Source organism: Neltuma alba, unplaced genomic scaffold, assembly GCF_004799145.2.
Source record: "Neltuma alba isolate B1F8T4 unplaced genomic scaffold, ASM479914v2 tig00011251_pilon, whole genome shotgun sequence".
Classification (NCBI taxonomy): Eukaryota; Viridiplantae; Streptophyta; class Magnoliopsida; order Fabales; family Fabaceae; genus Neltuma; species Neltuma alba.
The window spans coordinates 20,115-42,701 of record NW_021635967.1 but is presented as its reverse complement, the minus strand read 5'-3'; the positions used below and the strand labels follow the sequence as shown (position 1 = coordinate 42,701).

Below are 22,587 nucleotides of genomic sequence, written 5' to 3'. Positions count from 1 at the left end.
CTACGTCCGTTATGTTAAAAAGTTTCATTGATCATCAGTTCTCTTATTTTGCCCCCATCTTCAGTTGGCGAGCTTGTTTTCTCTTTTAAATCAGGCACGAACATATGTACGAGTATAGAAATGTTGATATAGAGTACGCATCTTTCAGATAAGAGGAAGCACATCCTCACACAAAAGTGAAAGTGGAGATGAACACATACTTAACGTGAAAAATTTAGACGTTTCTATTACAGTCTATCAAAATTTACATCACTCCGTCACAGGAGAGAATAAGCCAAGTCTAATAAAGCACCAGAAAACTCATCCTCCATTTTCTGGCTGAAGGAAGCTTAGAACTAGGAATTAATTACAAAAAAGTTCATTTCTAGCTTCCCTTTGGCTCTAATTGGGACCCCAACAGCTTAAGTACATCACTGTCCTCAGGGACTCCTCTGATTGCTTTGCCTTCTCGTCTTTTAGTCTGGTGGAGAGCAGAGTAGAAGAAGAAGAAGAAGAAGAAAGCTTCGTACCCTGAGAGACGGACCTCGCTTGGTTCTTGAGATGTTGCTGAGCTGATCTTAGAGCAGAGTTCCATCTGCAAATTCCTTGGTCCTTCAAGGCCTCCACAACTCCAACACTTGTTGCCACAATCCAAGCTCTACTTGCTGAACTCATCTTAGGATACTTCTTAAAAACACGGTTTGCTTTGCTTTTGGTATGACAGAAAAGGAAACTCGGTAAGTAATGGGACGCTAGTTAGCAGGATTTGGGTTTGATGGAGCAAAGGAGGGAAAGGGCTGTTTTATATAGGGAAGCTTGAGGTGTGAAGGTAGGTGGCAGGAAGAAACAGACAAAACTCAGAAAACCAGAGGCTGAACGCAGGTGGTTTCGGAGGGTGGGACCATATGCTTGCGTCGCATTCATCCAAGATGCTCGTAGTGGAGGTGGACTATTGGGGGACCAGGCCGCTTGACTAAAGACATCTCGCACGCGGTTTCGAGCTCACGTATGAAACTAGCAGTGTACCAGTACAGGGAGAAGGGTCGAAAAGTTGCAATATCTTATTGCTTTGTTTTAAGTCAAGTATTATATTTGGGCCTTCTCTAGTCGTCCGGTCGTTGTAGTATAGTGGTGAGTATTCCCGCCTGTCACGCGGGCGACCCGGGTTCGATCCCCGGCAACGGCGCTAGTGGGTTTTTGGTTTTGGCTAAAATGAAAAGCACTGATGAAGACCGAGGGAAGGGAGAAGCAAATGCCCTCTCATTGTCGAAGGAGTTTACTTGGAAATAGAATATGAACTACTGTCTGGTTTTCTTGAGGATATCTCAGACTGCATCGTATTGTCATGTTTTTATTAAGCCCTACCGGCATAAAAGAGCGGACCGAACATATAAGGAGGAATTATCTGAGATTTTTATTATATAACGAAAATGTACATCAGAAACAACTGAAGTTGATATATGGCACCACAGAGCTCGTCCTCCATGTTTTGCTGGTGGAACTAGGAACTAAATACAAAAATGTTGTTTGCCATCTTCTCTTTAATTGGGACCCCTGCAGCTCAAGTACATGACCGTCCTAAGCGACTCCTCAGATTGTTGTGTCTTATGGCGCTTGAGTCCTTTTGATGAAGAAGAAAGCTTCTTAGCCTGAGAGATGGACCTAGTTTGGTTCTTCAGATGTTGTTGAGCTGATCTTAAAGCAGAGTTCCATCTGCAAATTCCTTGGTCCTTTAAGGCCTCCACAACTCCCGCACTGGTCGCCACAATCCATGCTCTGCTTGCTGAACTCATCTTAGTGCTTATAGCGTTTTCGATACACAGAATCGCTGAAGAAGTCTTTAGGAGTGTAATGGAGAGGATCAGTAGGAAAGATTTGGGTTTGATGAAGACAGTGGGTTGTTGTAAATATATATAGAAATGGGAAAGTCCGGGGTAGATGGGAGAGGAGGCCAAAACTTGGGGAAACCAGAGTCTGTGAGGCAGTGGTTTTGGGCCGTGGGACCAAACATCTTCGTCAAAGATAAGGACAAAATAGGCCCTGGTTTGCTGCCTCTTGAAAACCACCCAATCATGAGTAGAGAGGGAAATTTTGAAACTGACTTGTTTTATTCCGTCACGTTTTAGGGCATTAACCCACAATCCAACATGGGCACCTGTCCGTGTACGCTGCTACAAGAAAGGAAGATAATTGCCCAAGACTTCTGTAAATTCTGAGTCGTTTTTTTTCAAAATATCATAAAATATCCTTGAATGTTTAAATCTACCAAGTAAGACTCTATCGTCTGCTATTGGACACATCAAAAGATGATTTGCGCATGACTCGAACAGGGGTCCGATGCTTGAACATCGGTCTTCCTTTTCTTCTCAGTATGAGCCTTAACTAGAATAACTCGCGCTTACAATCAATTTGTGTATTTTATAATGCTCAGTTTGCTCACAGAAGTTCCTGATCAGAGCGTCTGATTCTTCTTCTTGTTCTTGGTTTGTTGTATCAGGTTCTTCAGGGCAAAAAGTATTGCACGAAATGGAGTCTACGCTCAGAAATGAAGCATATTAGGAAGAGAAAGAACATCAACGAACGTAATTGAGATTTGCTAGTGTTTCTCACTGCATCTATCATTTATCAAAAATTTACATAGTTACAGGCTTACAGCTTTCACAAAGGACAAACAATTTTTCGTTCTACGAGAGGGGAAAAAAAGGATGATGCTGTTGGGTTCTAATTAGGACCCCAGCAACTCAAATACATGACCGTCCTAAGAGACTCTTCTGATTGTTTTGCCTTATTGTCCTTGAGTCTTTTGGAAACCATGGCAGAAGAAGGAGAAGACAGCTTCTTCGCCTGAGAGATGGACCTAGCCTGATTCTTCAGATGCTGTTGAACTGACCTTAAAGCGTAGTTCCATCTGCAAACCCCTTGGTCCTTCAAGGCCTCCACAACTCCAACGCTTGTTGCCGCGATCCAAGCTCTGCTCGCTGAACTCATGTTTCTATTCTTTTCGAAACTTCTCAAGTCGATACGAAGTGTAGTTTCACTGAGAAACGGACACAACAAATTTAACACCTTCAGGATTTATGGTTGATGAACTGAGGGAATGCAAGCCTCTTATATATAGTCAAGTGTGAAGATTCAGATCTCCGAGTCGGTGAAATAAAACAGAAGAAAAGGCCAAACTTTATGGAAAACCAGGGTTGGTAAGAGAATTCCGGGTGCAGGAACGCCTCCGGTTTTTGGGGCCCTCTTCCCTCTTCAATGGGCTAACAAGATATTAAAGTAATATTTTCTTAATCTTTATCCTCCAGCTCAGCGGGATGGGCCCTGTGATGTCAGTGACAACAGGTAGTGCCAAACAACTGCTTAAGAAAGGAAGTTTCCACGTAGAGACTCTGGTTTTGGAGTTTGCACCCAATTGGCCAAACTTTATGTTGTAGACGCACGGGAGATGACAACCAAAAGACCGTTTGTTTTCCAGCGAGCTAGGGAAATTGTTGTTTTTTCTTTTCTTTCCCCTTTTTTTATCAACTGATGTTGTTGATAATTAAATTACTCAACTTGGGAAGAAATTTGCATGATAATGAGGAATATGATTATGTCGAGGGTACTAAGGTCCGAGGGTCAAAAAGTGAATCAATATTGGCCAAAAAACACAAATAAAAACAAGGTAAATCAATATTCTGGAATAATCTTTGTTATCTGAATTTTCTTGGGAACAAAAAAGGTGCATTGATGGCTAGCGGCCATGGCAAAACGAAAAAAGACGAGGCTAGCATAATATACTCGGCCTGACAATCATGGGCCTAACTCACCGATCCCATGCACGAAAGGCACAAGCTAACAGAGGAGGGTCGTCGTCGCCGTCGCCAACAAGGGAGGGTCTTTATCTCTGTTTCTCAGCTATATATCTTTAAAAGATTTGAACAACCATCCGTGGTCAGTGATTGAGGGATCATATTTTAACTAAGGACTTCTCTGATCGAAGCTGGATGGGTTAGGTTTATTTTGATGAAGTTATCAAATTATGATTTTAAGGGCATTTGACACGAGCAAGATGTTTTACCATTCACATGCTCCAAAACGGTGGCCCTCTTCACACGCGCAACCCTCACTGAACCACTTTCCCTTTTGGGATTCTTCAGACCCCCCATCAAAACAATTCCAGATTCAGGCTTTCTATGTTTCAGCCGTGCTTTGAATATCAGTCTCCCTCCACAGTATGAGCCTTACCTATATACTAATTGGCGTTTATCATTTATGTGCTTAATATTGCTTATTATTACTCCTCCGATCCTAATTATAAGACCCAATTGACTTATTTGAGGAGATTGTAAGTTAAGTTGGTTATTTATAATAAATAAGTGTTGTTATTCTTAAAATATCCTTGCTAATTAAATATATTACTAAAACTATCATTATTAGAAGGATTATCTTGAAAAAAATACATAAATATAAAAGAGAAAATGGATTAGGTCTTATAATTAGGACTAAATAAAAAGTCAAATTAGGTCTTATAATAAAAAGAGGAGTAGTTAAAAAATGATTTCTGATCATACAGATTCCTCCTAGTCATCAAAATCATCCCTGTTCTGCGTTTGTTGGATCAGGATTTGGTGGAAAATAAAGGTTTCGCATGAACTGGAGTTGCCACTCACAATTAGACGCGAAGCATATGAAAGCAAGAGAAAAACGACACCAACGAGCATAATTGAAATTTGCTAGTGTTTCACACTGCATCTATCATTTATCAAAATTTACATCAGTCCTTTCGGCTTTCACGATGGACCGAACAATTTTTTTGTTTCAAAAAGGAAAAAGAAAGTATGCACTTCTGTCCTAATTAGGACCCCAGCAGCTCAAATACATGACTGTCCTCAGGGACTCTTCTGATTGCTTTGCCTTCTCGTCCTTGAGTCTTTTGGAAACCATTGCAGAAGGAGTAGAAGACAGCTTCTTAGCCTGAGAGATGGACCTGGCCTGATTCTTCAGATGTTGTTGCACGGACCTTAAAGCGTAGTTCCATCTGCAAATTCCTTGGTCCTTCAAGGCCTCCACAACTCCAACACTTGTCGCTACAACCCAGGCTCTGCTCGCTGAATTCATGTTTCAATTCTTCTTAAAACTCTAAAAGGCGCTACGAAGTGTTCTTCAGAGGAGAAAGGAGTAGCAATATCAAAATTTAGGTTTGATGGAGAAATGCTGGGATATGCGGTTCTTATGTAGATAAAGATGCCCGAGTCGGTGAAACAGAAGAAGAAAAGGCCAAACTTGTGGAAAACCGGGGGCTGTACGAGAATTCCTGGGGCAGGAAAGCCTCGGGTTTTTGCCCTTTTCTCGCTTTTGATGAGATTAATATTTATTATTTTTCTTGCTTAGACTTTTATTGTAATTCTCCTTTACCTTTATTTTTACCGGTCTATGCTCTTACGGAGTCCATGTCAGCGTCACCCGATTGGTTAGACGTTCAAACTTTTGAGGAATGAAAACTAAAGGAATCGAGGCCGCTTGTTTTCTTGTGAAGTTGTGGGTGATCAAATAATTTAACCTCGGCAACGATTATTTATAATACTTGTCCGGTTTTAAATATAATACTTTTACACACACTATTATAAAAATCTTATATTTAGGACTGGAAGAGTAATAAATAACCAGATAAATTATTAGAGTAAAGAAAATAATTATGTTGAGGTAGGGTCATCATTATCTTTAATCCTTAGCTGTATATATGTGTGTGTGTTGTTTTTGAACAAAACATCTGTTATCAGTGATTTTGAGGAAACACTATTTTAACTTGAGGGCTTCTCGGATTCAGGGCTATGCTAGGAGTAGTTGAGAGTTGAGACGCAGTTCCTTTATTTCACCAGTTGCTTGTTTCACCTTCGGATGTTATTTCCAGAAAATGGAACTGAGCATCCATCAACACGAAAACAGTTTCTCAATTGAGTAGTGCTACTCTTACAGTTGCCCGATCTATCATCACCATTCAATATCTACACCAATATTGTAAACTGAGGACATATGAATCAATATCTCCGAGGCTTTTTGGCTTGAAGGTACTATTTTTATTGATATCCAGAGTCAGAAGATAGCAATTACAGTTACAGTTTGCAAGTCCTCGCTAACAGAAGTTACATATTTATACGTGCAATTGTCACGATCAAAAGTCACAGGTAGTGCACATTTATAGCTCTAGCTCTATGGTATAAATTTTCCTTCTTCTGGCTGTTAGGATCCAATCCAGCAGCTCAAGTACATGATCGTTTTTAGAGACTCCTCTGGCTTGTTTATCTTCTCGTCATTCCTCATCAGCTTCTTTGAAATGACTGAAGAAGCCTGGGCTTGTGACTTTATCATGTTGTTCCATCTGCAATATCCTTGATCCTTCATTGCCTCCATTACTCCTACACTGGTTGCCACAACCCATCCTCCTCTTGCACCACACATCCCGATCGATGCTTTTGTCGCTTCTCTGTGAATCTTCCAACTGCTTGAAATTGAAAATAGTCTAGTGATCAGAGAAAATGAGATGGGTTCGCTACTTGTATAGATCTTGCAGGGAAAGTGCCACCATCAAATACAATGAATTTCATTTATGGTGGGGCCATATCTCGGCTGCCACATGGATCCAAAAGCGCTAGTGATTCAACTTGTCTTCATTGGAGGATTCTTTTGCGGCACATGGTTTTGTGAGAATCCCATGGTCTGTTATTTCAGACCCGTAGTTGGGGAAGCGAAACCGTTGTTTATGTTGAAGTGGATAACGTGGGGTCCAAAGAACCACCATATTAAGTTTCTTATTGGTAATGATATCTAAATACAAGTGTGACCATCAATATCTACTCATCTTTTTTTACCTCTTACTCATTTGGTGTTATTTATAAGATAAAAAGAAAAAGTTTTTCTGAATCTATTTGTAAGTCACTTCATTAAATTTTTAGCACAAATATATTATTTTGTCTTTCATTTATTATAATATAAATAGTTTTTTTTTTAAAAGTGTATATATTAAATAAAGATAAAGTTAAAAAAGTTATTACATTTTAATAAAAAGTTAATGTAGTTTAAAGTTTTTCTTAGTTTGTACTCCCTCTGTTTGTTATTATAAGAGACATTTGATGTTTATGGCATGTTTCCATATATAAGAGACATTTAAAAGTTGTCTCTATTTTTTTGTATTGATTTTCTATTTTACCCCTATTTATTTTGTCCCCAACTCATACTCTCTCTCCCTCTCACTTCTCTTTCTCTTAATAATTTAATTGTTCTCTCTCATACTCTCTCTCCTTATTAATAGGGGCATTGTTGGAAAAAACATTATACTTTTTACATATTAATTGTCCTCAATTAATTTTAACTGTTTTTTTTATTAACATAATTTAGTTATTTGTCTCTTATAATAAGGAACAAAGGGAGTATGAAACATGTTATTTACAAAGAAAACTGTGCATATTAAGAGCTTTGCAGGTTGCAATCTCACCAATCATTACTGATTCACTCTAAGTGTAATGAAAAGTCATTGCTGAGCTTTATTTAATACACTAGCTTAGTTCAGTTACCAGAAGAGCCACAATTATTTTCCATCGGTCTCCATCAATTGCACTGGCTGGCCTTTGGTTAGGCCAACAAGAATGTCATATATAAAGAAGGAATTGCTTGTATATAGACTCGCACTACTCAGAGTTCGCCCATGAATAAGAGGGAAGCCATTTCTGGTTCAATTTGAAGCCATGAATGAGCTTGCCTCAAAGGACTTGGCGCCCGCTATGAGTGCGAAGCAGAGAGGGGACTACGACAAGTTCTTCCAGGGCAGGCATCTTCCTGGAGAAGAAGACAAAGTGAAGATGGCGGGAGCAAACGAGAAATACAAGCTGAAGAACTTAGAGAGAGCTGAAAAGCTCATGCATGTCATATTGTGGGGACCCAGATAAATGGCTACATGTAATAAAACGTTCATGTTTTTATTTGTACCAGAGTTTCTGTTACCACCTTATCGAGTGTTTGGGGAAGGGCTTTAAATATGTTCATATGTATATGTACGTACATATCCTCTGTTTTGTTTCCCATCTAAACAAACATCACACACCCTTTTCTTAGTAGGTATTTAATGTATTCATTTTCACTTCTTTTTGTCTGTTCTGTTATTATGTCGGTCAAGTTTAACCATTTAAATTTTGTGATCCATAGCAAATCGGTTCTGAATGAATAAAGATGGGTGGATCACATGCTTTACTGACATACTGATCAGTTTATTATACGCGTATTGCCTTTCCAGCTATTCATCATATCGATCTGAATGCTAGCCAAGAGAAAAATCCTAATAGAGGCTTCATTTAAATTGCTCCAAATTTCTCGCTTGAACAGAAAGTTCCCAGAGATTCCTGAGCCGATTAAACTAACTGTTCATTCAAGGCATTAATATGCGACAAGCAACATCATACGTTCTCTAGACAAGACAGAGGGACTCTTCTCATTAATCATATTTTATTTATATAGGATGCAAGAAGAAGGGCTTATAACATAGAGGGTCTTTATTAAGTTTGAACTCGACATTACAAACTCTATGTCAGCTGGCTGTAGCTGAGTATTTCTACAGAAAATGGGCACAAATACAACTAGCAGTAAGAAGAAAAGATTCTTTCCAGGCGAAAAAAGTAAGAAGAAAAGATGATACTTGCCGGTTGACACAAAAATAGTACTAGTGAATTTAGGAGTTTGGACCCCAGCAGCTCAAGTACATGACAGTCCGGAGGGTTTCTTCTGCTTGTTTGAACCTTGCAGCATCAGTATTACTGGTTTTCCCGGCCTGATCAACATTGACACTAATCTGTGTCTTATGCCTTGAGCATCCTTTCTGAGAACGAATCATATGTTGTATCCTTGGATCTTTGGTTCCTTCCATTTGGTGAACGACTTCGGAATATCTCACAGGTAAGCTCTTGTAGGTTTGATCACACCATCTTCGTCAATTTCCAAATATAAGTAATTCGAAGCATAAACAAATATACAACTGGCCACCTGTCACGCTAGATTGTCTGCTTGGCGTCTAGCTCTTAGATACCACAGTGAACAGTGAGTAACAAGGACCAAGATTCTGTAATCTGATGCAAAGATGAAGAGGCGTTGCATAAATTAGATGCAGCTTGCTTAATATATCTTCAGTTAATCCATAGCCAGCTTCTGTTAAAACTCTGATTGCTGTACTGTTGGCTGATTCTTGCTTTACAGTGCAGAATGAATTGTTAAATACGCAAAAGCAGGATGACTGGTCAAGCACCGGATGAGAAGGAATATACACGTGACCACATGTAGATCGGATAAGATCGCCAGTATCAGTGAAAGATGAAGCATTCCTTTCTCATCTTTGTACACCTGAAAGGCAGTAGGGTAGGAGCACTCACGTGAGCTAGTAATTAAGCTCCAAGATGCCTCAGGATAGAATTGAAGCTTTCATACACTCTTTATTGTTACAATCTTTAACTTATTAAGCATTGATTTCGTTTAGTAAACTTCACCCCCTCCATATGATCACGAGGAGCGCCGCCATTATACAAGTTTAACAAGATTAAGCTCGAGGCAGAAATCCAAGTTTGCTTTTTGTTTCTTCCAGACATCTACAAGAAGTTGCTTCTTTTGATACCTATTCACTTTTAAGAAATTTTAGTGATTCACTTCCACAATAATTCTTTTTGACTAGGAAATGAATTTAAATACATTTTGGATAATAATAAAAGTCAACCTTTTTTTTTTTGGAGCTTGGTCAATTTTTCACAAGTGTACAAGCCATGACTCACGAGGAGGGTCGACCTGAAAACGGAAGACGAAGCTGAACCACACAAAGGAAGGAGAGAGAGAGAGAGAAAAAATCGGACACAAAATCCTAACACTACAAGCAACGACGTTCCTTGGACTCCCGCGACGAGAACTCAACCTCGCCACCCCATTCCACGTGTCGTTATGCTATCGGCCCTTTCGAAAACTCACAAAAATTTCAGTTTCACACTCCGGATAAGCTTATCCCTCTCACAATCATACTTTCGAAACCAAACGCTGCTGCTTTGAGTGCTTTCTCTCTGACCTTTCTCTTCCCAGTCGGAACCACCATGCCGCAAAGTCTTTGACTTTGATTAGACCACCTCAGTCTCTCCCATTGCTATTATTCCCTTCAATGGCCGCTGTTACCTCTTTCTCTTTCTCCGCATTAACTCACTGTTCTGAAAGAAAGGCAGCTTTCCCTTCCACTCGCTTCCTCGGATTCAATTCGGCGGCATTACGGTTTCGGACGAATATTTCTTACCACTATGCTGGTGTTGGAGCTTCCAATTCCACTTCTAAAATGATTATTCAATGCATGTCTTCTGCGACAGGTTGGTATCCATTTGCTTCTCTCCTTAGTTCTGATTATCGATAAAGATTGGGGAGTGGTAGAGTTATGAACTTCCTGTTATCGTTTTAAATTTTTTTAAAAAAGAATTACTAAACTTCATTTGTTGATACCTGTTGTCATCATGAATGGAAGTCCGAAGTCCTGTGTATTGAGAAATCGTCTCCAATTTTAGCGTTCTATATATTGATTCTTTTGGATCTCGATTTCGATTAAAGTATGGTTCTGCAAGTTACTCTTAAAGTGCAGGTTTTTCTAATTTATTAATGGAATTAAAGTCCGGGTTTTTACTGATTTTTAAGAATTTCAACTTCATATCAATTGAGAAAACCGTGGAAAATTTTTTTGAGGGGTGATGTCCCCCCATCGAAGGGAATACATATTCCTTTGACGCTCTTAGTGGTTGTTGCTAAATAATATTACTGTTGAGTACTATGAATTTCTGCAAACACTTGAACTTCATCAGTTCTCCGTAACCAACAGAATGTAATTACTTTTGAGGATATATTTTGGGTCAAATTTATTTTATCGGAAATTTTCCTGATTGATCTCACATTACATTCTATTTTCCTATGAAATTTCTTGTAATATAAGTTCTTGTAGACGCACTTCTAATTTATCTAGCAGTGCATGCTTTTTAAAAAGGGAAATATTCTTAAAACTACAGATTGTGAGCTTTATATGTTAATGAGCATATCCAATCCATTTGACTTTTATAAACATAATGCAGTGTCAAGCTTGTCGGAACAACTGATTGAGATATAAAAATGAATTATAAGCATCCACCTGGCAGCTTAAGGTTTTAGTTTGAAGTAGTCCTTGACTAGGTATGGGAGCTGTAGCTTTATCACCAAGTGCTAAAGGTTTTGGTCTGATTGTTCCTATTTCCGCGTCTTCCAAATTATCAATTATGTTTCAACCCAAAGTATTTTGAGTTTGTGCTTTGTCGACACTTCAAATCTATAGTGCAATTGTGTGAGGAGCAAATATGCTTTTGCATTTGTTTGCTAAAAGTTCCGCATTTGTTTCCTTCATCTCTCTTAGAGACTCATACTGCAATGGGGGCAGAAGCAATAAAAATGAAAAATAAACCTTCTTATTTTGTCTACGTTTTTTTATGCAGATCTTCCCACTGTATCTGAGACAAAATATAACTTCCTCAAGGCATATAAACGACCAATCCCTAGTATCTACAACACTGTGCTGCAGGAGCTCATTGTTCAGCAGCATTTAATGAGATACAAGAGATCATACCGTTATGACCCTGTATTTGCGCTTGGTTTTGTCACTGTGTACGATCAACTCATGGATGGGTATCCTAGTGATGAAGATCGAGATGCCATCTTCCAAGCATATATCAGGGCATTGAAAGAAGAGCCAGAACAATATAGGTTAGAAGATAGAGTTATTGGTTCTTTCCATAATTAATTGATCTAATTGTTTTGTTTAAAGTTCAAGATCCATGAGGGCTCTAACCGTATCTTTTTTATAGCTTCTATTCTTAGCTGTGAATCACAATGATTAAAGAATGAAATGTCTGTTTCACATCAGTTAATCAGTTCCTTACAGCATGATTTACAGACATTAAACATGAATTGATACACAATAACGTTGAGGTAGGAGTTGCAAATTGTAGCTTTGTCCTGCAACATGATTTCAACATCAGCTTTACATATTTCTGCGTCTCAATTCACACTAACTGCATAGACTTCCAATTGAATCGGAAGATAGTACAATAGAATGACTTCCTTTGTTGACTAATCAATTCTTTTTTTACACTTTGTTGAGTCTTAGGATATCCAAATGAAGGTCTTTTAGCAAAAGCGGGAGTAGCATTATCCTTTTAACATTTTCATTGTATTGTGGAAATTTGAATAAACTGCATTGAGAATTCTTTATCAGAAATGATGTTATATATGAGCCTCTACAGAATAGATGCACAGAAGTTGGAAGAGTGGGCCCGGGCTCAGAACCCAACTTCCCTAGTTGAGTTTTCTTCCAGAGAAGGAGAGGTGGAGGGTATATTAAAGGATATTGCAGAAAGAGCAGGTGGGAAGGGGGATTTCAGTTATAGTCGTTTCTTTGCAGTGGGACTATTTCGACTTCTTGAGTTGGCAAATGCAACAGAGCCGGCCATTTTGGATAAGGTATGGTTACCCATTTCCTGTAGGATATCATGGCTATTTTATTTGAACTTACAGATATTTGAATTGTTATGTGCTCTATTTTAATGATCTGAAGTTTTTTCTACCAAGAATAATTTACATATTCTCTTAAGTTTTCGTCAAACTAGATATCCAAGAAAGTGTTGCATTTCCAGGTGCCAACCTATTTGGAATAATTGAATTGAATAAATGGCCTTCAAACTCTTTCTCCAACCCTCATTTGCATGGTTAGCGCCTTCAATTCGTGAAGGAGAATACTCCACTTCACAGTAGACTTTTCTGTAACTAAACATCCTATGCCCTAAAACCGCAGATGCATTAACGATGTTGAGAGTAGATGTCTCGCACTGGCATTGCAGAGAATGTTGCTCAAATCTCATTATCAAGATTGTAAAACTAGCTCTTAAATATGGCCATTATTGTTTGATATGATAAATTGCTCATTTAATCCCTGGTGTTATTCCAACAGCTTTGCGCAGCTTTGAACATCAACAAAAGAAGCGTTGATCGTGATTTGGATGTGTACCGTAATCTGCTTTCCAAGTTGGTTCAGGCGAAAGAGCTGCTCAGGGAATATGTTGACAGGTGAGAACCAGATTTTTGGATACCAGTCATTTGGCACCCTCCAACCTCAACTCCCTCCCCCACAAGACAAAAGAACTTTGCATGGTTTATGAATTTACTGAAAGTCTTTTTTAACGAGGCCTATTTGACTCTGCAAGTTGTAAATCTGCTTGTTCTTGTATATATAATTTTGATTGACTTGTTTTTTATAGCGAGGTTTTGACTTCTTTGAAATACATTGCTTCAGGGAGAAGAAGAAAAGAGAAGAAAGGACTGAATCGCAAAAGGCTAATGAGGCGGTTTCAAAATGTTTGGGACAAAGCATCAGTTTTCTGGCCTCTAGACATTAATGAACGATGTTCCTGTGATGGTTGCGCATTCTTGGCTTCATTTTTCTTGGTTCTTGAATAATCAGTTGTAACCAGCCTGGTCCTACATATTGTATTCAATGTATTAGCTCTTACGGTGATCCAGCTGAAACCTCACCCTGTCAATATGATCACATCATCCTCTCTTACGTGTACTGTTTGTCTCCGTGGCAAATATATTTTTTTAATAGCTATCGATTGCAAGGCTTGAGGCACGTATACTTTCTGGTTACAATTGAAACTTTTCTCAGGTCAGTCCATCGGTTTCTTCAGATGTTTGGTGATTTGTCATGTTTCAGCAAGGTACCTATGGTTCTATAAAACCATTCGGAGTTTGACTTCAATGTCGTCTACTGCCATACTATTGGAACCCCTGCTGCCGCTAAATGAAAATGATAATTCTCACCCAAAGAAAAAACAAAGGAAAATAAACAAGAAAAGAAGAAAATTATTAACTTTATTAATATCAGTAATTATCACAATAAAATAGGGAGAAAGTGCACTCCATTATTCTGGGCCCAACATACTAAAAGAAAAAACCTTCAAGTTCAAGGCTTCTTATTCAGATTCATAAATAAATTGAACCCTATTTTCCAAATTGAAGACAGCAACCAACAACGTAATACTGAAATGTTTATTATAAAGGTTGCCGCATTAATATCACATCGGGGTAAGAAATATCAACCTTGCCTCCTAGGCAGTAGAAACACCATATTTAGCGGCTTTAGCGGCGAAATGCCTAACTAATATGAGAGAGATCGACATCATCTGGGATTTTAAATGAATCTGCTGCGCCAAACTTGCGATACTCCTCAGCTGTAGAGTCTTCATCTTGACTATCATCTTCCTCCACATGATCATCGTGTGTTGCTGACGCATCATGCACACTTTTAGACCTGCAATCATGAGTGGCAAGCATGTTGACCTGGCCAAGGTGAGATATCTCTACCACAACGGTATCATCATCAACTGGGAGAGGTTGCTTCCAGGGTTCTCCATCAATCCTCATGTAGGTATGATCTGCTGCTCCCTTGTGAAATTCAAAGCGGATTCTGTGGGCCTGATGCCCCGAGAGAGGCATCCAAGTGCGGTGTTAATCAAATTAATAGTTCAATTGATGTCTATGACTCACGTAATGAATGTTTGATAATTAGACTACAACCGACTTCTTACTTGGTGATAACTGAACTTAAAAGTCTCATCGCATATTTGGTTTTCCTTCTCAAACTCTAGTTATAATAAATCTGCTTTTTTTTTTTTTTTTTCAATGTGGTCTTAGTAGTTTCGGAAGGAAACTAGTTTCCAACATTTGCTTATTCCACACGTACCTGACCAAGACGCGTGCCATGTCCATTGGGAGCAAACAAAGCAAGCCCATGCCAGGCATCTCTAAAGCCAACAATCTCTAGAAGACCATCATCTACAAAGGGTGGCGTCAAATCTCTCTGTGCTCCAACAAGAGGCCATACATATTATTTAGTTTTTTTTTTTGGGGACAAAAAAAAGCTGTATGAAAATATTAGTTATTTCTTGGTGTTTGAGTTTAACCCAAGGGAATAAAGATATTTAACTAAATTGATCGGAATTAGCAGATGCAATTCACCTCATGACACTTCTTTCCGTTTGGCATGCCCCAAGGATTCAATCCACCAGAAAAGCTAGGCAGGTTAAGACATACAATTGACCTGATGCTGTATATTAAATGAATAGAATCAATAAAGCATGTTAGATGTTATTTAAGAAGTTCTCAATGGCCCTTTTATTTTAGAAATCCATACACAAGAATATAGCATATATCAAAAACTAATCATCCAGTAATGACCAAAAGCAAAATGCGGTTTGCAAAAACATAAATTTTTATGACAAAAACAGGAGAGACTGTTTTGCTGGACCTTTGGCAAGTGAAAAACGCAGAGATCAATCCTTGACCGACTACTTAGGACTTTCTATGACGTACACTTCGTGTGTTTTGGTAAAAATATTCACCTGGAAGGTATGTGCAGGTCTTGCCACTCACCATGATCATGTGCTTTCATGATTTTCACTTTTACCATGTGTGCTATGTTGCTGCAACAGAAGATCAAATTATTTGATTATTGAGAGAGATGAAAACGAAATAATCATGTTCAGATCACAAATTCATGGTAAAGTTAATGCAAAACCTGTCATAGATGCGCGTATGCATGCGCATATGCCCACATTTGTGTTAGTACGGCTCACACGTATGCACACGCATGGACAATTGACTTAGTTATGGAAACTTAGGTAATATGGGAAACTTAAGTTCCACATTGAATAGTATAGAATATGTGTTTAGAGAAGACCTATTGCACAAAATCACTCTAACTGATTCAGAACTAAATTCTTAGGCGTATATGAAGGTATGATAGTCTAGGAAAGAAACTAAAGTTTATAGTCTAAGATCCAACAATTTTCTGTTAGAGCAGAGGAAGAGATCATTTCCAAATCTTGACTCTCGTGTTCTCTCCACATATAGACAAATAATATGATTAAAATATTCCACCAATAAATTATCAGGATCACATTTTGAAAGGAGAAAAAAACAGTCGACCAAATATTTAAAAGACACGATCTTAACAGAAAGCCCTATATAGTCAGAGCATCAAATGCAAGTTGCCAATTTAACAATTTATCAGTCAGTATTAGAGCATGTTCATGAATTTGTTAATTAGAATTATGCTAAATTATTTCTGAATCTATTGAAGTGGTGTAAGACGCACTTGAAAAGACATCACGTTTTAAGTGTGACAAGTAGGTAAAGACAAGCTATAACTTTGACGATGCAAATGATTGTCTGAACTGTGCAAGATCTACATGAACTAACCTGGAAGATGGATGGCAAAGGGAGGCCGTAAACCATCCTTGTGTGCATCCAAGCTTAGCATATGTACTCTGACATGTAGATTGGAGTCATCAAGACAAAATGGGTGACTAGAAGTGGATCGACATATATTGTATAGGCATTAATCAACCATATACTATATATGCATTTACTCTAATTACTGCAATAGGTACAGAGGGCTTGATTACCTGATTAACTAGTTGATTTTTAAACTTTTCTGGATGCATCTTTCGTTCTGAATGAAATGCGTAAGATATTTGAGCATCCATTCCTACAGTCAGTAGTCATAAATCTTATTATCAGCAAAACTTATGTAGGAAGTCCATGAAATTTTAATCGGTAGATGGTAACAGTATATAATCATGACACATTTTTCAGATCATGTAAAAATTAAGTTTCCATTGCCAAAATTTATTCATGCAGAACTATGCATGCTACATGGTTGTCAACCAAAATTGCATAACCTAAAGAGATCAGAAAAGGGGAAAAGGGAAAATTTAACACTGTCCAGAATATTCCATGTCAATTAGTTATACAGGAAAACAAAAAATTCTCACCCATGCTGAAGTAGTTCCAAAATCCCCCACGGAAACTGTGGCAACCTTCCTGAGAAGAAGAAAAAACAGTCATGCAAGGAAGTATAGAAAGCAAGGAAAGATTTTTTTCCCCGCTCCCCCAAAATTTGAAAATATTAAAACAAAAAAATTATGAGCTACCGTCACCCTCATTGTTTTTGTTATTTAAAAATCCATACGTCAAACAAGTAGAAAAACATGTGTGGAGCCTTAAGCAATGTCAGCCGGCTGGTAGACAAGAGACTTCTATTTAAAAGTGGAGGCTCCCTGCTCCTCTATTGGCTTGGGCATTAGGATTAGGTTCTCCTCTGGACCATGAGCTACATGTGACGTATAAAGCTGATGGTTTCTCATTTAAATGCCTAAAGATGCACCATGAACCAGATTGGGGAGATCTCAAAATATCAACTTATAGAATGTCTTATTGTCTTACCATATTCAGTTCATCTGCCTCAGATACACGATGGAATGCGTGTAAAGAACGCGGCAGTTCAAGAGGCGCTATGGGATCGCAGGAACCATCTTTCGGAATCCTCATCCTCATGAGAATGTGCCAGCTGATGTGTTATTAAAACAAAAAATAACCCTTCAAAATTCATACTTTTGCTAAGGGTTTAAGGACTTGGGGAGATAAGCAGGGGCAAAATAAAGGCTGAAAACAAGGAACAAAGTTTTATGACTAAACTTAACAAACAGCCTCCATGGCCTTAAGGAACCAAAATAATGAATTCAAATGGGTAAATTACAGAGCATACTATTAAATATAGCAAACATAAGAGAGTAACACCGTCTGAGCAGATCACCAAAAAGAGCATATTGTAGTGGTTTCAACAAAATGAAAATTCAATCCTAGAACCACTAAGGAATTATAAACTTTCAATTTGGATTTATTAAAACCCTAATATGTAAACCATGTAAACAGCGGCATATTAAACTAACAATGATATATTAGGGTAGGATCACAATTTACTTGTCTATTTTCATTTCCTTAGCTTCCATGACTTGCTTTAAGAATGATTCAACCGAGTGTTCATCTGTTCCTGGGTTCTTCTTCCCCTGTAAAGAAGCCCAATACCTGTGTCATTCTTCTATTCATGTTAAATATTTACTTCCATGCACTAAGATCAACTGCAAAACTAATGGGTCTGATTTACTTTATTCTATAAAATCCTATTTATCATCAGGGCTAACTGGAAATTTCCCTACCGTCTATTAGAAAATAAAGGCATAAGAGGAACCAAAACATCAAAAATATAAAGACAAAAGATGTGCCCTTTCGTGAGCATCCAATCAAAAAGCCACAGGTAGAGGGAGCATCCCTTGCTGTGCTGTGATGCACCCAAAGAAAGGGGTCCTCTTTTTACCTTTTTCTTTTCTTTTTGAGCTTTATTCTTTACTTTTACTCTGCTGCGCTGCGCTGCTGCACAGCGTCCAATTCAAAACAAGCCCTTATACAGTTTGAACTTCTAGTGTTAAAATCATAGTTCTTGAACTTTACATCGCTTGTGGTGTCAGTATGTTTTAATAAGCAATTCAAAGTTTCATGAAAAAGCAACCGCAAAGAGAAATGCAGTCTCATACCCAACCAAATGCAAAAGGAAGATTATTCCCTGTTCCCAAGGGAACTGTGGCTATCGGTGGAGGATGAGATAATTTGAGATCACAAACAACACCAAGAAGCCAGCCTGCAGTTCCATCTCCCCCTGCAACCTAAAAACAATGTAACTATCAGAAATTCATGAGGGTATGCCTTCAAAATCAATAAATTAAGGCAATTCAAATGGCAAACTCAGATGGTCAGAATAATTTCTGTTAAAACATCAAGCATGACTCAACTCACAATTAATTTCAACCTCTCCATAGTCCGTACAGCAAACTGATCATGCTGCTGCTTGAGCTTTTCAAAGTTAGCATAGACTCCACGCAGCACCTTATCAGGAGCTTCTTCCCCCAAATCAAAAACCTGAAAATTGTTCCTTTGCACATTTGAGATTGAATAATTTCAATTGCAGACTTCGTTTCTACAGCTTCCAATGTGTGTGTGTATTCATGGACTTGAAGATTCTAGAAATATTCAACATAAAACCAGCAAGGCCTTTTTCTTCCTTTTCCTTTTGGCTGTCTTTACCTGTTTTTCATTGAGAAGAGAACGATACGTTTTAAGAAGGTCCCCTCCCAGCTGACCACCACTCTTGGAGTTAGTAAAAACTAGCACTGGGCATGAAGGTGCATCATGATTGATCTCACCCTTTGATGACTCCGGTACAAGTATGTAGCTAGGGATCTGAAAGTTCTTCAAGAAGCTGGGCTCAGACTTGTGACAAGCCATTGTTTGTATGCAGCTGCACAACTGTATCGTGTTCACAGTTTTATTTTGTATAAAAGATTAATTTGACAAGAAAATAAATTGGAAGGGAGAATGAATATATATATATATATATATATATCCAAATGTAAGAAGCACTGTGTACTTTCTGAAAGAAGAAAAATATTACGCATAACTCAACCAATTTTTAAGGTAGATAAGTAAATTCAATCCGCATAATAATAGTAGTAGTAGGAGTACAAAGATAGCGAAAAGAACAAGTCTAATACTTCCTTATCGCAGTCTTTATCAAAGTTAAAGGAAATTTAAGATCAAATTAAAAACTGATATACGATTGATCATTTATCAAAAAAGGGTTTATTATCAGGTTTCCTTTTTATTATATCATAAAATATTTTTGGAAAAATGACCAGCGATCTCACCATAAAAAAGGAAAAAATGAGAGCCGGGAATAAGCCAAGAGTAGAAACACTTAGTTTAACTATAATACATCAAGCTGACAGATGAGGACGTGTAGCGAGACAAATGGTCGAAAGGAGAGGAGAAAAGTGGGAACGGACAGGACCGAAGTGAATGCTTCGAAATTCGTTCGAATTCATAGAAAAACTTGCAAATAAAACTCGAATTATGCAAATTCGATCACGAAAGGCGTGTGTCAACCAAACAGCTTCGTAATCTTACCTGGAGAGAAAATCCTTGCGGGATCTGAGTCTTGTATTCCAGAATTAAGATGCAGAGGGAAACCGGAAAAGAGAGAAGGAAAACGAAATACTCTCAACCTAACACAAGAAGCATAATGGATTATGTGAGTTGGCAAAATTCAGACGAACATTCATGGACGCGGAGTTAAAAAGGGAGTAAGATGTCAGGGGAACAACAAGGGATCTTGGTGGGTCCGTTGGAAGCGGAATCCGAGTGAAGAGATGAGCACAAGAAGAATCCGAGAAGGGAATGTGAGATCGTTTTGCTGTGTCCCGGGAGCCGTGGATAGGGATCATAAAAATATCTAATACGGATCAAGTCAGTTGAGATCCAAGCGAAAAAAGAAGGATCATGGAAAAAGAAAAGTTCAATCATGGGAGCCTAAGGAGTGGTGACACCAAAGACGTAGGGTCCATTGAAAAGCTGCCTCACATGGGCATTCGAGCTCATGGCTGGCCAGTGAGAGCTGGTTGTTTGCACCTACCAGACTTCGAATTGGCGCCATTTGGAATGACACCTTGGGAGCTGGAACCGCGTAATTATCATTTAGGATCTCATATCTTAAAAAGGCCAAGCAAAGTCCAGGTTTTTTTAATTGATATAAAAAAAATCAATAAAACAAAAGAAAATTTTAGTTAAAACTAACTACTTGAAAATTTTATTCACTAAAGGTAATGAGCACAACTCTTATTTTAACTATGAGCAACATATTTTTAATTAAGTGTAAAAGTCTTCATCAAAATAAAAGTCATTTCTACAACCCAAAAAAAAAAGTCTCATACAAGTTGAAGAAAAACTGCACTACTCAATTTCAAGTATCTCTAGCTAGTGAAATTTTTAAATGGGTGCTTTTAACTAATTTTTTCCAAACAAGAGTGCCCATGTCATGCGGTTAGGGGGTTGCTATCTTTAAATCTTTAGTGAGCCGTTATTTTCAAAATATGTATAATTAAATATTGACATTGTTGACACTTTCAGTGATGTTTTGAATTATGACGGGAAGAGACGAACTAGAACATGCAGAGTCAAACTACAGTTAGTATAATATCAATAAAGTCAGAATTAATTTCAGTGCTCATCTCAATGAGGAATTCTGTGCAACCCCTCTAACCAATAATCATAATTTGTCTACTAATTTCGTTAATTAATTGATGGAATCGATTGCACGTATGCATGAGATGCCGTTCTTTCTTGTCTTATTGGAACCTGAGTTGATTAAAACATCGTTATACTATCCCCAACAGATTCCATATTAATTCTAGAATTTTCAATTGTACCTGCTGCTGAGACCTTTCTACCCTTGATGAGTAATTTTAGGTTAATTAATTAACATTTACACACTGGACTCTCTTCTGATCTTTATTGTATGCATAGAATTATAACTCAAAATTCTTGGGATAACCCATTCCACATGTGCTTCCCGTCACGTTGCTCCAACTCTTCTTGTTCCTCATTTCCAATAGGCCCATCAGAACTCCCAAGTTCGTCTGCTCAGTTCTGGTCTTTTTCTCCACTATGTGTGTGTGTGTGTGTATCTTTGGTATATGTTCTGCATTTTATATATTCACCTATCCATGAAAGAACAGAACAATCTTGATCCGTTTGGTTACCCTTATCTTACGTCCGCATTAGCCACAACTGTAGCGGAGAGGACAGAGGCCATAATATCGCACTTCCTTGTGCCTTTGTTCTTCTGCCACATACGGTGGAGATACAAGGTTCTGGAGAAAGGAAGTATCGTACGTCCAACTTGTTCGATAATGCAGAAATGTTGGGAGTGACTGGGGATATGTTGGCGTCCAAGGAGCTCTGTGATGGGATGGTTCCAGTTCTGGTGACACCGTGTGGTGGAAACAACCTTAAATGCCTCCATCGCCAGAAAACCTTCTTCTGTAGAGCAGGATCTCATTATTCCAGTTTTGATTCAAGATTTTGGTAACTAATTATAATTAAGCTTCAGTGCTTCTCGTAATTAACTCCTTCAAAAATTGACTACAGACTCGTTTGGGATAGTTTGTAAGAAACTTTTTAATCGTAATTTATAAAATATGAGAGGAATTTTGTCTCAACTTAACTGAAATGTATTTATAAGTAATTTCAATCGTCAATCCAAACAGGCCTGCACCACCATTTTTTAACTTTTCGGATGCTAGTCTACTAGACTTGACTTCGAATGTGGTGAATAATAAAATCATTAATTGTCTCTAGTTAGCTTGTTGATAATTAATTAGAATTCAGAGAACATTAAATTTTGATTCCTAGTTTACTGAATTAACCTTCTGTTTTGTTAAGAAGTGTTATTGCTGTAGAATCATGGTTATATAGTTGATTAAGGGAAAAAAAAAGACCATATAGATGAATTCAGTCACATCTAAAGAGGGGCAAAGGTAAAGGTAGCTCCAACTTTGGTGCTGCCGTGCGGTTTCAAGGAACAGTGCTGGAAAACAAATGGTAAAAATTAAGATTCCAAATGGTGTTTATTTCATATATTCTCTTTCTATCAATGTTCATTTCACACACATATATTTACATACTCCTTTGGTCCTAAATATAAGACCATTATATTAGTGTGTATAAAGATCTTATATCTAGGACCAGAAGAGTATATATATTCACGCTTTAATAGTGATAATCAAACATAATTTAAAAAAAAATAAAAAGAGTGCA

At 38.0% G+C, this 22,587-nt stretch overlaps 6 protein-coding genes and 1 non-coding gene across 9 annotated transcripts; 2 read left to right on the top strand and 5 right to left on the bottom strand.

The window, feature by feature from the left end:
- Positions 1-177: 177 nt before the first annotated feature.
- Positions 178-764, bottom strand: LOC114763055 (uncharacterized). The gene has a single exon (XM_028952655.1). The coding sequence runs from the start codon at positions 652-654 to the stop codon at positions 382-384; it is 273 nt and encodes a 90-aa protein (XP_028808488.1). The 5' UTR covers positions 655-764; the 3' UTR covers positions 178-381.
- A 329-nt stretch (positions 765-1,093) lies between these two features.
- TRNAD-GUC (transfer RNA aspartic acid (anticodon GUC)) lies at positions 1,094-1,165 on the top strand. Its single transcript has one exon. It is a non-coding gene; the product is annotated as a tRNA-Asp (tRNA).
- A 148-nt stretch (positions 1,166-1,313) lies between these two features.
- Positions 1,314-2,464, bottom strand: LOC114763053 (uncharacterized). The gene has a single exon (XM_028952653.1). It carries the CDS (start codon positions 1,770-1,772, stop codon positions 1,521-1,523), a length of 252 nt encoding a protein of 83 aa, XP_028808486.1. The 5' UTR covers positions 1,773-2,464; the 3' UTR covers positions 1,314-1,520.
- A 107-nt stretch (positions 2,465-2,571) lies between these two features.
- LOC114763051 (uncharacterized) lies at positions 2,572-15,412 on the bottom strand. Its single transcript, XM_028952651.1, has 2 exons — positions 15,408-15,412; positions 2,572-2,986 (listed from the first exon to the last, which is right to left on the bottom strand). Exon 2 carries the CDS (start codon positions 2,965-2,967, stop codon positions 2,701-2,703), a length of 267 nt encoding a protein of 88 aa, XP_028808484.1. The 5' UTR covers positions 2,968-2,986; positions 15,408-15,412; the 3' UTR covers positions 2,572-2,700.
- On the bottom strand, positions 4,682-5,198 carry LOC114763052 (uncharacterized). Its single transcript, XM_028952652.1, has one exon. The coding sequence runs from the start codon at positions 5,077-5,079 to the stop codon at positions 4,813-4,815; it is 267 nt and encodes an 88-aa protein (XP_028808485.1). The 5' UTR covers positions 5,080-5,198; the 3' UTR covers positions 4,682-4,812.
- On the top strand, positions 10,034-13,709 carry LOC114763050 (protein THYLAKOID FORMATION1, chloroplastic). Its single transcript, XM_028952650.1, has 5 exons — positions 10,034-10,340; positions 11,481-11,748; positions 12,288-12,504; positions 12,992-13,107; positions 13,334-13,709. Exons 1-5 carry the CDS (start codon positions 10,142-10,144, stop codon positions 13,434-13,436), a joined length of 903 nt encoding a protein of 300 aa, XP_028808483.1. The 5' UTR covers positions 10,034-10,141; the 3' UTR covers positions 13,437-13,709.
- Positions 13,916-20,217, bottom strand: LOC114763048 (diacylglycerol kinase 5). Of its 3 annotated transcripts, XM_028952648.1 has the most exons (14): positions 19,900-20,217; positions 19,328-19,366; positions 19,021-19,234; positions 18,733-18,855; positions 18,474-18,602; positions 17,863-17,948; positions 17,326-17,449; positions 16,875-16,923; positions 16,506-16,588; positions 16,300-16,367; positions 15,441-15,521; positions 15,058-15,145; positions 14,783-14,899; positions 13,916-14,514 (listed from the first exon to the last, which is right to left on the bottom strand). In XM_028952648.1, exons 3-14 carry the CDS (start codon positions 19,219-19,221, stop codon positions 14,194-14,196), a joined length of 1,470 nt encoding a protein of 489 aa, XP_028808481.1. In that variant the 5' UTR covers positions 19,222-19,234; positions 19,328-19,366; positions 19,900-20,217; the 3' UTR covers positions 13,916-14,193. The 3 variants fall into 3 exon arrangements, with proteins under 3 accessions (XP_028808481.1, XP_028808478.1, XP_028808479.1); XM_028952645.1 differs by lacking the exon at positions 19,328-19,366 and having other exon boundaries at positions 19,021-19,242; XM_028952646.1 differs by lacking the exon at positions 19,328-19,366.
- Between the last annotated feature and the right edge of the window lie 2,370 nt (positions 20,218-22,587).

Excerpts from the sequence above, each read along its gene's own strand:
- LOC114763055 (XM_028952655.1), bottom strand. The coding sequence starts at position 654 with ATGAGTTCAGCAAGTAGAGCTTGGATTGTGGCAACAAGTGTTGGAGTT.
- LOC114763053 (XM_028952653.1), bottom strand. The coding sequence starts at position 1,772 with ATGAGTTCAGCAAGCAGAGCATGGATTGTGGCGACCAGTGCGGGAGTT.
- LOC114763050 (XM_028952650.1), top strand. The coding sequence starts at position 10,142 with ATGGCCGCTGTTACCTCTTTCTCTTTCTCCGCATTAACTCACTGTTCT. Across the intron at positions 12,505-12,991 it reads AGCCGGCCATTTTGGATAAG|CTTTGCGCAGCTTTGAACAT; the intron begins GTATGGTTACCC and ends TTATTCCAACAG. Across the intron at positions 13,108-13,333 it reads CTCAGGGAATATGTTGACAG|GGAGAAGAAGAAAAGAGAAG; the intron begins GTGAGAACCAGA and ends ACATTGCTTCAG.
- LOC114763048 (XM_028952648.1), bottom strand. The coding sequence starts at position 19,221 with ATGGCTTGTCACAAGTCTGAGCCCAGCTTCTTGAAGAACTTTCAGATC. Across the intron at positions 18,856-19,020 it reads CTCTTCTCAATGAAAAACAG|GTTTTTGATTTGGGGGAAGA; the intron begins GTAAAGACAGCC and ends AACAATTTTCAG. Across the intron at positions 15,522-16,299 it reads CTTTGCCATCCATCTTCCAG|CAACATAGCACACATGGTAA; the intron begins GTTAGTTCATGT and ends CTTCTGTTGCAG.
- LOC114763052 (XM_028952652.1), bottom strand. The coding sequence starts at position 5,079 with ATGAATTCAGCGAGCAGAGCCTGGGTTGTAGCGACAAGTGTTGGAGTT.
- LOC114763051 (XM_028952651.1), bottom strand. The coding sequence starts at position 2,967 with ATGAGTTCAGCGAGCAGAGCTTGGATCGCGGCAACAAGCGTTGGAGTT.